Source organism: Ixodes scapularis, unplaced genomic scaffold (assembly GCF_016920785.2).
Source record: "Ixodes scapularis isolate PalLabHiFi unplaced genomic scaffold, ASM1692078v2 PGA_scaffold12__126_contigs__length_90152505, whole genome shotgun sequence".
In the NCBI taxonomy this organism is placed as follows: domain Eukaryota; kingdom Metazoa; phylum Arthropoda; class Arachnida; order Ixodida; family Ixodidae; genus Ixodes; species Ixodes scapularis.
Genome location: NW_024609838.1, coordinates 28,636,882 through 28,652,338, shown reverse-complemented (window position 1 = coordinate 28,652,338; position 15,457 = coordinate 28,636,882). Strand labels below are relative to the sequence as shown.

General features: G+C 45.4%; 2 protein-coding genes across 5 annotated transcripts in view; one reads left to right on the top strand and one right to left on the bottom strand.

Annotated features, from left to right (window-relative positions):
• Positions 1 to 1,601: 1,601 nt before the first annotated feature.
• LOC8036378 (zinc finger protein 239) lies at positions 1,602 to 6,087 on the top strand. Its single transcript, XM_029981645.2, is given in 3 exon segments — positions 1,602 to 1,640; positions 1,642 to 1,684; positions 4,448 to 6,087. Coding segments are annotated over 3 exon segments (1,092 nt in total). The 5' UTR covers positions 1,602 to 1,628; the 3' UTR covers positions 5,485 to 6,087.
• A 2,245-nt stretch (positions 6,088 to 8,332) lies between these two features.
• The window catches only part of LOC115321434 (peroxynitrite isomerase THAP4), a 44,449-nt gene continuing 37,324 nt past the window's right edge, over positions 8,333 to 15,457 (bottom strand). For 3 of the 4 annotated variants that reach the window (XM_042289490.1, XM_042289489.1, XM_042289493.1), the window contains 4 exons: positions 14,319 to 14,435; positions 10,455 to 10,541; positions 10,261 to 10,362; positions 8,333 to 8,710 (listed from right to left, as the gene is read on the bottom strand). In XM_042289490.1, coding sequence (XP_042145424.1) covers positions 8,574 to 8,710; positions 10,261 to 10,362; positions 10,455 to 10,541; positions 14,319 to 14,435 — 443 coding nt within the window. In that variant the 3' untranslated portion in view covers positions 8,333 to 8,573. The remainder of the gene's footprint in view (positions 8,711 to 10,260; positions 10,363 to 10,454; positions 10,542 to 14,318; positions 14,436 to 15,457) is intronic. The other variant, XM_042289492.1, reaches the window with a different exon arrangement.

The following is a 15,457-nucleotide window of genomic DNA, read 5'->3' as shown; positions in this document are numbered from 1 at the left end:
AGACATGCAGCGACCTTTAATTCACATTACATGTTATGTTCTAATCACTTCCATTGCACACGTGACATGTTTCACGTGAGCTTTGTTTGAAATTCCCAAGCGAGGTCATGTGGCTATGACGTCATGACCCTATCGACCAATCAGGATTTTCCTCCATCGACATTTGCTTTTCTGACACCCCAAGTCAATGTGAATGAATGCTGCCACAGCGAGAGTAATTGAGGCCCATTAATTTAAGGAGCTTGATGGGCACGTCAAGTGTTGAAGATGGTTTCTTTGTAGGTGCACCAACTTCAGTCTCAGAATTGCCTGAAAGATACAGAGCTTCATCTTGCTTCTTTGTTCAGTGTTCGTTATCGAAGCTTGAGAAAAGTCTAACAGAATCTGCATTTCTCTGTGCGAGTGACAGGATTTTCGGAGCATCTTCTGCGACTGCGAGGTTGACAGAACCTACACCCGTCAGCCCCCCTATCCAAAAGAGTGGAAAAGCTCCAGTGAACCCAATACAGGGTGATATCAAACAAAACTCATACTCTGGAAGCCCCTGCAAACTAAACAGTAAACAAGGAGTGCATCGCCTTTCCGCAAGCGAAAAGATGTGTTTTCCAAGGTCTGTGGTCCTGGACCACACTGATGTTGGCAGCGTTTTTCAAGAACCACAGCGACCTCTGAATAGACACTGTAAGGATGCAGGATCCACAAGATAACATGTTTAACAAACCTCTATGGGGGAAATGTTTCGAAGAAAATAGCCCTTGGTAGGGCAGAAACATTCAATGACCGGTGTTTTTCTCTTTTAATCAGTGCAAAGATATTCAACCACCAATTTTTTTCGGTTTTAAATAATTTTGTACTCTTGTCACTGGCAGATGTTTATCTGTTTTTGTTTAAAACTGGAAAGTGCACATCCTAACTATAACTGACTTGAAGCTGCAAATACGCTGTTTCCAGGCTTCAAATTTTGAGCGTGATGTCTAAGTATCGTGTCCAATCGTTTGGTAAGTTAGGAAAAAAAAAATTGTGGTGACTTAGCTCGGCTATGGCAGGATATACGTAGCGTGAGCTTATGCGCACAAAATGAGAGGCGCTATCAAGCAGCTCCGGTACAGCGTCAGACTTGGCTACTGTGCAACGGAGGCGCACAGCTGGGCACGCGGCGGCGCTAGTGCGTCTGCCGTGGCTATGACGTCGCTCCTCTAGAGTGCGCAGACCAGCGAGGCGGGCACGGTGGCGGCAGCTCCAGCGCACCAGCTGTGCGCCGTGTGACGTCGTTGTTCCTTGCGCATGTGCAGCACGGAGCATGACTCATTATGCGAGCCACGCGAAACTGCTCAACCTTGGCGAGTGTAGCTCGCGCTACAAAATCCAATTGGGGGTGTTTGTGCCCTGTTAAGTCGGGTGGCATAAGCCACCCATTACTAAACACAGGCGTTCTGTTTCCTCATTCGTTCGTCATTCTAATGTCAAAAAGGCAAAATTTTGGGTGTGTGATCCTCAGCTGTCTGGTTAGCTTGATCAGTTTGGAGGCTGTGCTCGCAGTGTTATTAATTTCTGTCATTCCTCTTTTGTATTTATCGTAGGCAACTGAAGTCGTCCCATGCATTCTTCATGATCTTGCGAGCTTCTTTATGAACCTGACTGCGGGCAGCGATTCGTATGGAACTGATGGAGTCCTCGGGTCGCAGTAAGTCGCTCCTTTCAACTTGTTTCATGAACAAAGGGCAGTGTCGGTGTCTAGTCCACGACCCTCTCAAAACCTGGGACAACGTCACCTGAGCTGTCCCTACTCGCAACTCCAGCGCTCTATAGATGGCGGGGCAGTAGTTCAAAAATGGTGGAAGAGACTGGAAAAGATTTTCCATGTGTCTGCTCGCTCAGCTTCAAATGCTAAAAGGGTAGAGCAGGAGCATATCAAAGGTGGTGGACATTTGATGTGCATTAGGAAAATGAGCCTGCTTTTCAGAAACAGGCACGTAGCCAGGATTTTGTTTCGGGGGGGGGGGATTGGCTGGGGTAACTTGCAGCGTCCGGACGTAAAGTCCCGAGACAAACTACAAACTATGTCACGATTGTGGCGGATGTGAAGTGCTCTCCGCCGGCTGCTCTCCGAGCGTTTGCCAGAGTGGGCCATTTATAACGAAAAATAGTCATCACGCTCAAAATACAGACGTGCGATTGTCATTTACGGATATCGTTTCATATTCAGCTTATTGTATTTCAAATTTCGTTGAAGTATCCATTTAAGAATAAATGTTGCGAAATATTTTTGCATGCCAATGTATTCTAAAATTATGCACCTCTTTCAGGCAAGCTTCGAAGTAATATTATTCTTACTTCAACCACTGAAAGTGTTTCTGTTTTATTTTCATTTCAAGATGATCCCCATAACGTGCAACCGTGAAACATGAGCAATTCCAAAGAGTAATAGTATTTATGGCAGCCTTTTAATTCTACGAGATAAACAGCAACACCGCTGATTGCTTGTTCACGCTACGTACAATAAAGTTTTGCGCACACAAGCACATTGGCTAAGCCGAAATTAGTGTCACCATCGCTACGATATTTTTAGGGCACCCAGAGTGCTTGCATACATTATTCTAAAACCTCATATTAGTGATCTTAATTGATATTTTGGAGAGCGATAAATCAGACGGGGTGACAAGCAGGGATGGGCAAAATACATGTAAATTTGTATCGAAATACAAATACAAAATACTTTGTCAAAAATGTATTTAATTACAAATCTAATTACATTTCCAAAAAAGCATTTAAATACAAGATACAAATACAACGAAATGTATTTGGTCTCCTCCAAATACTTTTCCAAATACATTCCTCAAAATTTGCGTCAGCGACTTCAGGGCACCTGCAACGGGTTTCTGGGTATCTCATTTTCATTTTGCATTGCACACCCGGGAGTTAGTGAGCGAGGCTCTAGTAACGTAATAGAAATATAATCACAAAAAAATGTAATCAGCTTGGACGCAATAGGTGAAAAAAGTACAGAGCTTCAAGCAGCTTTTTTTGTCGATTACATTTTGATATAGGCCCACAAAGAACCGAGACGACCAAGACGCGCAGCACATGCTAGAGAATTTTTTATTGTTGGAAACTCGCACCAGTTACGAAAATCTGGATGACCCGCCCATTTAGAATGTCCAAGGCAAAAGTATGGATGGAAATCCGGCTGGAAAGGATCACAAGTTGTCACAGGCACTTAATAAGCCAGTCTGCCTGTGAACGTTGATTTCGTCACTGTTCTTGCCCTGGACTAGCACCGTAATCACAAAGTCACTAAAGGCTTGTGCTTGATTGAGAGACACTGCATTCGGTTCAGAGCGTAGTTTTCTTCCTGCTCTGGACAGTGACAATAAATTTGAGGGATGTATTTTCGCCCACAAAATTGTATTTAATTACAATTGTATTTAAAATACCCACGTTTTAGTATTTAAATACACATGTCGAATACATTACCCAATTTGTAATTAAATACAAATGCAAAATACACAAAGTATTTGAAATACGTATTTCAAATACTTGTATTTGAAATACTGCCCATCCCTGGTGACAAGCATATGATTGCGACTTTATTTCCTTTTAAAATTTCCAACACTAAACACTCGCGCAAACAGGAAAACATCATAGACCAGAAAATGCCTTCGCCTTGTTGAGAAAGTCGAACATGGAAATTATGCCATCAGGAAGGCGACACTCCAGTTCTGATAGTTTGCGGTCCTTGCTGACCCACTTATGAACCCTGGCTCGCACCCAACTGATAGCAAACGATGGCCGTAGCGGGAAGGTCGTTTTGGGATAGGGCGAGATGCGAAAGGATGAAACGAGAAGGTCGTTTTGAGCCGGGTCTAAACAGGAAGGTACAAATGGGAAGGTTGTATTGGGAATGGGTCGAAATGGGAACCACCCAGCCCACAAGCATGTGCTCCTCACTAGCCTCTCATCTTCCTTGTTTTATTCCACAGTTGGAACTATAAAACTAATCATAAAACAGACATACCTTTGGGTGCAACACAGATCACCACCAGAAAATTATGGCATATCAAAAAGCATTGTCAGAGGGAAGTAGGAGTCAAAAAATCCTTGCCAAAGTGGATGAAATGTTACTTCCTCCCATTGGCTAATTGGAGTATTCTTAATGCAAATATACAATGAACAAGATCAAAACCCATGAGTAATTACTAATGCGAGCTGGTGGAACGCTTTCCCTCAATTCTTTTTGACCACAAAGACCAATGCACTCAAGGCACTGCACCACCCACCAGAAAAATAATTATTTGCAGCCTTTCCGTAAACCGAAATAAAAAGGACAGTGCAATATTAACCTCCCCAGCTGAAACTACTGCAACCATGACTACTCATGTCCAATCCAAGCCTTTAACTTGGTAGGGCTTTCCTTGTCTGTCCAAATCAAGATGGTCTTTTCTTTTAGGTGATGGAGCAGCACTGTTGGAAGAGTCCTGCTGCCCACCGAAAGCCACTGAAGACATCTGGTTTGGATGCTGTTTCTGCACGTATGCCACTAGAGATCAGCATGGGATCATGAGCCACCTGGTTACCCATGGTGATGAACAATTCAACTGCCAGCATCCTCTCATGTCCTCTGGCTCTAGGTCCAAAGTGCACTGTAACGCTCAGCACACAGGGGATAATCCGTACAAGTACAAGCTGTGTCTGCAAGCCTTTACTCAGAATTGTGATCCGACAAGCCATAATCGAAAACACACTGGTGAAAAACCTTTAAAGTGCAAGCTGTGCCCCCAAACCTTTTCCTACCTTTCCATGCTAATAGCCCACAATCGAACACACACAGGTGAAAGGCCATTCAAGTGCAAGCTGTGTCCTCGAGCCTTCTTTCGGAGTAGCAGTCTGAAAAAACATAATCGAACGCATACACGTGAAAAACTTTTCAGTTGCAAGCTGTGTCCCCAAGCCTTTTATCGAAGTAGCCATCTCAAAATCCATAATCGAATGCATACAGGTGAAAGACCTTTCAAGTGCAAGCTGTGTCCCCAAGCCTTTATTCAACATGACAGTCTGATCCTCCATAATCGAAAACACACGGGTGAAAAGCCATTCAAATGCAAGATGTGCCCCCAATCCTTTGCTGTCAGTTCCTATCTGAAAATCCACAATCGAACACACACTGGTGAAAAACCTTATAAGTGCAAGCTGTGTCCCCAAGCCTTTTCTCAGCATTGCCATTTGATATACCATAATCGAACACACAGTGGAGAAAAACCTTATAAGTGCAAAGTGTGTCCCCAAGTCTTTTCTAGGAGTTGCCATCTGAAAAACCATAATCAAATGCATACAGGTGAAAAACCTCACAAGTGCAAGGAATGCCTCCGAGCCTTTGCTCACAAGAGCGGTCTGCTACGCCATAAACGAACACACGGTGGTGAAAAACCTGAAGTGCAAGCTGTGTCACCAAGGCTTTGTCCAGAATTAACAAATGACTTGCAATAATCAAGCACACCTAGGTGAAACAAAGTGCAGGTGTTGCAAGTGGGATCATGCTTTTGCTCGTTTCATCTTCCTTTCCACTTGCTCGAGGTGTGCTCTTTTAAGGTGTGGTCTAATGAGTTTGTAAAAATGCCTTCATTGTTTTTTTTCGTTTACCTCTATGTGAATGTAACGTTGCAGAAAAAACATGTGCGACTAGAACTTGGTTTTACCGTGTTTTAATAAAAAGAAAAGGCTGGCAGTTTCATCTCGCACACTGTAGTTTCCTTTCAGCGGTTGCAGGTCTTGGTACTGAATTATATGTGGAGTCATCTTGTAAAAGATTTCTATATTGATGTCCTGTATCTTGCAGTGATCTCAATTCAGCAGTTACCTTGGCGGGGGACCGATTTCTGAGCGTGTAAGCGTCGCAGCAATTTGTGCCCCCCCTTTCCCGATTCGCACATTGCTAGTTGAATTCCCTCTCGCCCCCCACCCCCTCAGCAGGTTTTGCTATAAATTGAGATTTTAACAATTTTCAATATAGCTTGAAATTCCTTTGCAGGACTGCATTGACGAAGGGTAGAGTGAACTTGGAATCAACATTAAAATGCTTTCCATTTCTGCTCTGGGATCTCCGTCATCATGTGTCTTACGAGACATCTAGCTTTGAGACATCACTCGTGTTTAGGTGTTCATTATATTTTATTCCGCAGTGTTCTTACTGCTGATGATTGTTCTGTATCGCCTGGCCCTCTGCATCAGAATTTTTAGACATGAGTTTGTCATTGTACACCAGGCTATACCTTCTGCTCGTTTTTTGTGTAACGCTAGTATTTTGGTCCTATGTTTTCCTAATGGCAAACATTTTTAGGCTTATGTGACAGAGCATCAGTCTCGAGGAATACAAATTCAGCCATTATTCTGCTTGGGTTACAGAGCCCATTGAACGGTTGCTCAATGTGTGTTTATTTTTGCATTACGTAATACCATAGCCTCCTTTATATTGACAAAGCCCGACAAATAGTCACGTGTCACGGCCGCCGAAAGTAAAAAGGTAGAGTGGCAAGATAAGAGGAAAATCATGTAACGGGCGCCCCGCTGCAGCGAGACGTTGAATCAACCTATATTGAAACGCCACCCCTTCCCTGTTCCTCCGTTTTGGATTCGTCTGTTTCGTTTGCATTCAAAATTGTGCAGCAAACTGCCAGGGCTGATTGATTACAGGGTACAGATATTGATACACGGGAACAGCGTTGAGAAATCAGTATGCAAGATGACGACGTTGAGAGGATGACACACCGGCGACGGCGGTGCCTCAATCTGAGATCTGGGCCTCAGTTCCTCGGAGACGGCAGCTTCAACTTTGGCTGGGTTTCCTCCTTGGAGCCCGATGCTTCGACCCCAGTGAGGAACAGCGCCATCATGTTCCTGAGGCTCCGTCATGCCCCGATCGAACGGCGTGCCAGATCCCGATGGCTTGCTGCAGACCCGCCCAATCCGCCTCCACGAAATCTGGACTTCCGCGAACGGCATGCCAGATCTCCATGGCTCGCTGCTGACCCGCCTCCACGAAATCTGGACTTCTGCGAGTCAAACTGCCATCCTCCCCAATACCAACTGCCCATGTCGTAGTCATCTTGCACGTGTATACTCATCACATTATCATGTTCACTAGACGTGACACCGCGGGCTTACATGGTATGGGCTGCTGCCTTTATTCAGTCTTTATTTCTGGGCTCTTTAGAGCCAAGAAATAAAGACTAAGGACTATCCCCTGCTTGGAGTTTTCGGCGGTCCATGCGCCATAGGGCACACAACTGCCCAGACAATGGAGATGGTCCTAAGGACGTCCTCAGCTGGTCTAGACATCTTCGTCCCTACGAAAAAGTCGTCGGGACATCTGGAACTAGTCGGGACATTCTAGTCCTTTCAAAGACGTCTTGAAGACGTTTTCAGGTTCCCTTATATAGGAAGACCAAAAAGGTCTTCTCCCGAATGATTTTCAATAGTACAAAATGTTTCCATGCCGGGAAGTGAAAACGAAACCAGAACAAGTCTGAAAATAAGAATTCGTTAAAGGATATCCTTACTGAACATGATAATTGCAGCCGCCGAGGCCACCCTCGGCGGCTGCAATCGCCGTAGCCTCGACATCAGCAGCCAGTCGCATTGGTTTCTCCCAAGCGAACAGTGTGTTTCGGGGCGTTGCCACTCAAAAGCTGTGCGCTCACAACTTAGAAGAATACTTGGAAGACGACCGGGCTCCTGGTGGCCCGAGACGTTTATCGCCTCCTCTCGTCGTTTACCGCCGCCTTTCGTCGTCTAGCTCTGGTGACAACAGAGTGAGCTAGACGTCTCACCGGTGACCAAACATCATAACGCCGAAAATGCCATAGTCCGTTGCAACCACGGTGGAAGAAACATTTAGGTGATGACTCTCTGTCCGACGCGGCAACCTGGGTCAACTGAAGAAGGGGGTTTGAGCCACTCGTCGAGGGTGGCTCAACCCCCCCCCCCCTTCCACCCAACCCCAACTGGAAAAAAAAAAATTATATAAATTGCTTGTGCAGGTGCCCCCGTTAGCGCTTTTTGGTGCACCTAAACAAGCTGAAACGTTCACAAACTGACTGCCACTGCTCTGGCAGAGCACATATTTGTGCCACGTGTGTGCTGGAAAGGTGATAAGCAGCCTCTTGTGTTCAGTTGTGCACATAGTTTGCATAAGAAATTAGAAGGATAGGTTTCTCAAATTTCCCCCGCATTTCGGAGGCCTAAGAATGGCAGGGCTAACGTTCTAGGCAGTGCACAAAGGCTGCCATTTGTGGACATCATTGGCCCAGATTTGTGGTGGCTCCAACTCCGACAGTGCCTCATTTCAGCCGTGTTTTTATTTGGCATACTTCAACAATTTCAATATCGTGCACAGTTTTACGCATCACTGCAATAACTGACTCTTATTTACAACTTTTCATAGAAAAATACTTTGCATCCTGAGTAAAACAAACAAAAAACATTACCATAAGCATACATTGGGATGGTATTTGAAATGAACCTAACTCAAGGTGTGTTCTCTGCAGCTTGAGGATGAGAACATCTACATAATTAAAAGGTCATTGTTTTTTACGTTTCTTTTTAAGCTTGAGCAGGTGCCTTTGAAGGTTGTCTTTGACGTGGCGAAGAGTTTCGGGCGAAACCTGCGGCTCTGCTGAAGGGTCTTCTTTTGTCGGCTGATCGGCGTCCTCGGCACCTGAAACGAAATTCTCGTGTTTTTTCATTTTGCTGGTACAGGGTGAGACCATGTGAGCTGGTGCAGCGGCATTCAGGCCAGAGCAGTACAAATGCCATGCTGGGAGCTTTGGGTACATTTAACTGCTCTTTAATCCAATTCAAAAATAAATTGAAGGCACTTGGGGGGGGGGGGGGGGGGGGGGGGGGGGGGGGTCGGGACATTGCTTTCTGATCTTTGCTTTGGCACAAGTCATGTTTATGCTTGATACTTATTGTTCCAAATCTTCTCCAACCCTTTATTGACAAGGTATACAAAAATTACCTACAACATTCATTTTTTAATAATGTTTAACAAGATCAAATAAAACAACACAGCTAAAGTAAAAAAAAATCGTAAGGTAAACTTGAAAGTTATGTGGAGAGCAAGTAGTCTGCTTCTTGCGCAGGGGTTGCGGCGACGTCAGAACGGTGCCGACATCAGAACGGCGCCGAGTTCTGATTCGCTCTGATTAAAAGGAGAGTGGGCAGACCTCAATGCCAAATAGCTTGAGGTCTACCCACTATTTTTTTTTTTTAAATCGGACAACAAGAGCCCGGCAATTTGACATCAACGGAACCCCTGTAGAAGAAGCAAACAAACTTGCGCTCCACATAGCTTTGTTGCCTGTGGGCAACACCAGGCAGAAGTCCGAAGGTGGTTCCCTTGCTTAAATATGAATCGCTATAAGATGTTAGTAATATCTGCGCATACGATAGCCTCAAGTAAAACGATGACCTATCGTAGAATATTGGAGGCCAGAGAAAAATACTTATCCATATTTTTCGCCGTTCTTGATCAACACATATTTTCGTGCAGAACATATTTTTCCTTGTCAACTATTTGCATATCTTTGCACTAGATGGCGCTGTAGTTTCAATCTTCGACGGTTGTTAGACTATTAAAAAAAAGTGATAAAACCAAAACTGTTAAACAAAAGAAAATTATTATGTGGTTTGTTGCCTGTAGGCCACACTCGTCAACAGGGTGATCTCAGATAAGATCGAACTTAGGGTGGCCAATCAACCTTTTTAATTTGCTTCATTATTTTGTTATTTCCCGATCCTCGGTATAAACAAAATCAATTATTTTCACCCACCAAAAAACATAGATCACGAAGAGGTGAAAAATCACATTTACGTGCGTAGCCAGAGTGGTCAACTTTGGCGATACACAACGGAAGGTATATTTTCTGAACGAGTTTTATCATTTCGATTGCAATCTATATATATACTTTACAATGTGATAAAAGTACTACTGTCATTGTTTATTATGTCTTTTAAACATTATTAAAAAAATGACACGTTTGCAACTCCCTGTAATGCGGAATTAGAGCGCAGCCCTTTAGGAGGAGGGGAGGGGACGGTTTGCCGCCCTTCCTCCTCCTCCTCCTCCTCCTCCTCCTCCTCCTCCTCCTCCTCCTCCTCCTCCTCCTCCTCCCCCCCCCCCCCCCCTCCCGCACGGTGCACTATGGAAAATCTTCCACAATGCAACGTGCACGTCACCGCGGTGCAGGTCGGCAATGAGCGTACCTGCTTCCGCTTCCTCGGCATGGTCCTCTTCGAGTCGCCTCGCCAACTCGTTGAGGGAAGACGAGCTGTCCTGGCTGGCAGCTTCCGTTTTGTTGCTCGAACCTGGGGTGGGTTGGCAGGATAGCAATCAGTGTTGATGGTTTCGCAGTCTCAAATACATTAGAGGTGATGCAACAGATTTAAAGATTTCACACCTATGAGGTCTGTAAAAGCAAAGCTCGAACCTTGGGCTTTACTGTTGTGTGGCTGTAGAGCTGCGGAGAGTTGGATCTGGCTGGCAGCTGCAAAGGAAGGGTCCGTGTCATTTCGTGAAAACACAATTCTTAAGCAACTTCTAAAAAATAATATATTTTTTTTATTGGTCAATCTGATTTTTTGGCTCAGATGTCCAGTTTTTTATGCTGATTTCATAACTGCAATCAGATTTCAGACATCTCTTACTTGTCAAAAGTTATAGACAGAATATAATAACTAATTAGCTCATTTCTTACATGGTTTCAAAATCCAACTAATTAAAATTTCGATTAAAACAATATATCAAGTGCTCCTAAATAAATACCAAGCAAGATAAATCTGTTTTTATCTCTTTAGCACCTTATAATCTAGTATAAAAACTAAAGTAACTGGAAGCCATACAATAAAGGCTCTAATGATGTCCAATTATGAGGTACCAGGTAGTTGTAGCCTACCAAAGTGTAGTTATTTCAATAAAAAATTAATACCAAGTTTAGGAAAATCTGTCTCACAGAAGTGGATCAAAATGCCCATTGAGCCGACGACTATGCTAAAAAGAAACAAAACTGAGAAATTTAATTTTGAATGTTGAGTATGCATATGTAAAAATGTTGGAGCTTTAGACTGGCAGAATGCCTTTTGTGTGAATTGTACAGTAACAGAGAGGTACGGGTTGAGAGATAATCCCCTTATGCAACAATCTGTTAGCCCCTCAAAGGGCTTTTTCGTAGGGAGTTGCTCAAACAGCTATACTTGTGAACCGGGGTCGTTGGCTCTCAGAGAAGCCGGGGCTGCACTCCTTGTCTGTGTCTGCCCCGTGCCTTGAGGAGAGCCTCCTTTCCACACTGGCATCGTTCGACAACTCTTTGTTGGCCTCGTGCAGCCTTCAACTGTCCTTTTCAATGCTCCTCTTGACGAGGGCAGTGCCAGCAGTGTGGCCCAGGCTGCCAGCCACACTCTCGTTTGTCTTCCTCACTCTCTGGTTGAAGATGCTGGCAGCTTCAACAATAGTGAATAGCGATACGTGGGTGTTCTTCAAAACCTGCACTCAGATGACGAAGTGCAGGCTTTTGCTCGAGCTGTGTGTCGTTGCCACCGCTGAACTGCCGGAGCAGGTCCTTGCCGCCTACTCTGGAGAACACTGCTTCCAGTGCTTCTCGTACAAAGCCTGTGAGGGTATCCTTGTGCCACGGGACGCTCGTCATCGGCCAGTGCTATGTTGTAGAAACACCGTGAGCTGGCTCCCTCGGGACAGGGGATGTGGTCGGAAGACTCGTCGGTGGATGACATGTGGCAAAGGGTGGCTTGCACAGCTCTGCATCGCAGGAACGTCATGGCTGCGACTGCAAAGGCCATAACCGTAGTAGCTCGTTACATTCTTCATTCTCTCCCAGATGGGCCTGCCTTTTCGTCCGAGCACCTTGCCTAGAGCCATCTTTTTATCGACAAACGTCCGCAAAGCTGTTCCGATGCGCTTGTGAACACGATTGAGGCAGTCCTTGTCAATCGCCAAGAACCCGTAGATGGCCTCTTCTGTCAGGGCATGGTTCGTCCTGCAGTCGCCGTCAGAAAGAACCGTCGTGTAGTGCAGGCCGTGCTTCTCGAAGGACCTACTGAACATGATGAGTGCAGCCTTCACCTCCATCTGGCAGTTTGGTTCGTGGTGGGCAAGCCGTGCACTGCATACTTCCTCTTTGGGCCAAAGAACATCCCAGGCAGAAGTTGCGTTGAAATGATCCGGTCGATCACGAGAGCGCGACAATGCAGCCCACACCAATGTGAGATGTGCTGCTCCATGTCTTCCAGGGGCTATTGTACATCTTGTCGATGTTGTTTGGAGGGTTAAGGAAGTCCGCATAAAGGGCCATCGCAGCTTGGACACTTCCTGCTTCAGCTCGCAGGCTTGCATCACTGTGGGCAAGTGGTGTTGGAAGGTCTTGTGAAGAAGGCCTCAGTGAGAAAGGTTCAAGGCTGCACAGAAGTCAGACAGTGCAGTAGACCCTTTTCCGATCAGCCGAATGCCCTTCACAGCTCTCATGTCAAGCTCAAAAGGCATATTTTATGTCTCCGCTCGAGTGCTGGGCAACAAAAGATGCTTCTAGCAGAAGCCGCACGAAGGGCACGTCTACACCAACCTCACAGCCAGCCCGCACTCCCTCTCCAACATAGGTGCGACCAATCCGAACTGCCCGCACTTCGTGGTTGCGAAGAACAAATGCGGCACTTTCAAATCCCCGATTACCAACTGCATGCCGGAATCGGTATCTTCTAACCGATTACCAACTGCATGCCGGAATCGGTATCTTCTAACCTTGTGACTGAAATTGAGGAGGTCAAACGTGCACTTTGTCGCAGATTTCGCGGCTAAATCCTCCTTCAACCTGTCAGTATTACGAACTTTCGCTCGGCGAGTAGAAACGCGTTTCGAGTCGTGATGTACCAGGACCAAAGCCGTCGTCTACATCGTCGCTCGTATCGGGCGTGGGCACATCGGAAGATAATGCAGCCGCTGGCAACTCGACTTGCCACGTGTCGGCCGCAAACAATGTGACTGGCGATGCAAGTGAAAACCATTTCTTGTTCCACACGCGACGCTTTCACTCGCCATATGTGTGTCGCGTTGACCCCTAGGTTAGGCATCGCGATCACTACAAACATCTCCTAAAGACACCCGAGATAAACGAAGCGGGCGAGCGCCGAAAAAAACGCGTTTGTTGACACCAGTCAGAACGTAACAATGTGAGCTTTACCTAGTAGACCTAGGAGAGGGGTGTGGCATATTTCGGGAGAGGAGACACGCGGTTCGACCAATGGCAACAGCGCTCACACCAGCCCGTGCTCTTTAGCCAATTGATAGCTCGGTTTCTTTCTCCTGGGAAAAAAGCGGTCTCTCTAGTTTCCCCGGGGTAGACACCATTTTTAACGGCAGCAAAAGTTTAGACAAAAGAAGCAAGCTTTCAATCGAGGCCAAGGTGGCTGCGAACGACTGCGCAACAGCGGGACACTAATGTGAATTTCGACGTCCGTTTACTCTTTTGGGATGACTCGGGGCGTATTTCTCGCGATGCAATTGTTGTTTTCTTAATACTTTGGATTTTAATTCTCCCGTGATTTTTTCTCAGAAGGGTGCATAGAAGTATAAAACACTCAAACATGCCGTTTAAAAAAAATCTATTTTCCAATTTTCGAACTTACGTCTTTTCTTAATCAACGCACATTTCATTGACACTGTGGCATTTTGTGAGAACTCCTAAGCTCACGTAACGCCTCGTCGACAAGAAAATTGTTTGGCTAGGCGTATTTACATTAGGTTACCGGCTACGTCCTGTCTGCTGGAAGTATTCCAGAACTATGGCGGGGCCACCCTGGCAGCTCTGATTCAGCAATAACAAATCCTCGAGCCCCAATATTCTGGGCTTCCAAACAGATTGCGGCACGAATGGTCACTCCTCGTTTTGCATCGCCCCTCTTGGAGAACACAAATGGCAATCTTGTGCTCGAGCCCATGCCAAGTCTCGCCGCAACTGACGAGAATTCGGCAAGCAAGGCAACCGTCAGGCTGTCGGCAACCACGACGTGCACAGAAGGACGCCGCCGACAAAACTTCACGAGGTGTGTCAAGGAAATGAGCACAAACACCTTTCAACGGAGCAAGCTGTTGATGAACTGTCGCATGTTGACAAAATGATGTGTCGATAAAACATCATTACACAAACTGATTGCCGCCTGTGAAGAAACCTTTCGAAGACTGGAATGATGTTGCAGACAGTGTTTCACGTGACAGTGCTTCATGTGACAACGTTTCACATGAGTGTTTTACATACCAGGTGCTTCCCTTCGCAGTGCCCTCCGGTAGCACATCAGCATTCTCAAGTCAGGTTCGGGTTCGTTCGGGAGGCTCTGCACATACTCTGTATGGGCGTCTGTGAAAGATGGCAGACCTGAAAGAATGACCACGGCTCTATTTCTTTTTTTTTCACTTTTTAAATTTTGTGCGACTGTAACAACCTGGAAACTGCGCAAAATCAATCTGCTTGTTTCATCCTCAGTTACTCGTCACACTGCGTCACTGGCGTGGAATCCAACCCATCTTTCACACTAACCCATCGCTCGCTTAACATCTTTTTACACTACCTTTCTATGCTTAATCCCATCCTGATCGTCCTTATAAAGTAGGCTACCAACATGCAATACCTTTCAACGATCGTTATTTAAAAAAAAAAAACACTCCGACTGGAACTATTGTTTTTTTTCGGTTGCCACAATCCAGATCTATCACCGGTCCAAAATCTGAAGTTGACAATTTTTGAACTACAAAACGAGTCATCACTTTCGCATTTCTTGTCTGGCGATGGACAAGATCTTTTGCTGCAAGATTCCTGCTGTTGCATCCTTTACAACCATAAGCAGGATTGGAACTGGGTTGGCCAATAAGCTTCTCTTATGTTCAGAATTGACCCAACCAATGGTAATAATGCTCGATTGTGAGGTTAGATCAAATAGATGCAGCAAAGCTATTTTTGTTCAGGTCTCACTGAGAAATATGTTTACTAGGCGTGCCACAACATTAAGCTCCTTTTCAACGGCCCAAACCTTTCTATGTTACATGATGACTCATTGTACACTACAAGACGACATTTGTGCATGTAGAATGCCGACTAGGAGCAGACAACGCTCCCATCAGCTGCTCTGCGAGCTGGCACTGAACAATGCGGTCTTACTTTACTCGAACGGCCTTCACCATGCAAATATCTTAAAAAGGCGATGCAGCAACTTTCATACTATCGGTGAATGCTGCTTACAATTATTCCTTGACACTCAAAACCTATAAAACACGCTTTCATTTTTTTTCTCCGTGCAATGGCAGTCGCATTTAAAAATTCGAGAAACACAAGCAGCGTTTATTCCCTCAACTTGCCACCAGAACAAGAAGCCACGTGACCTGGAGTCGATTACATGCCGC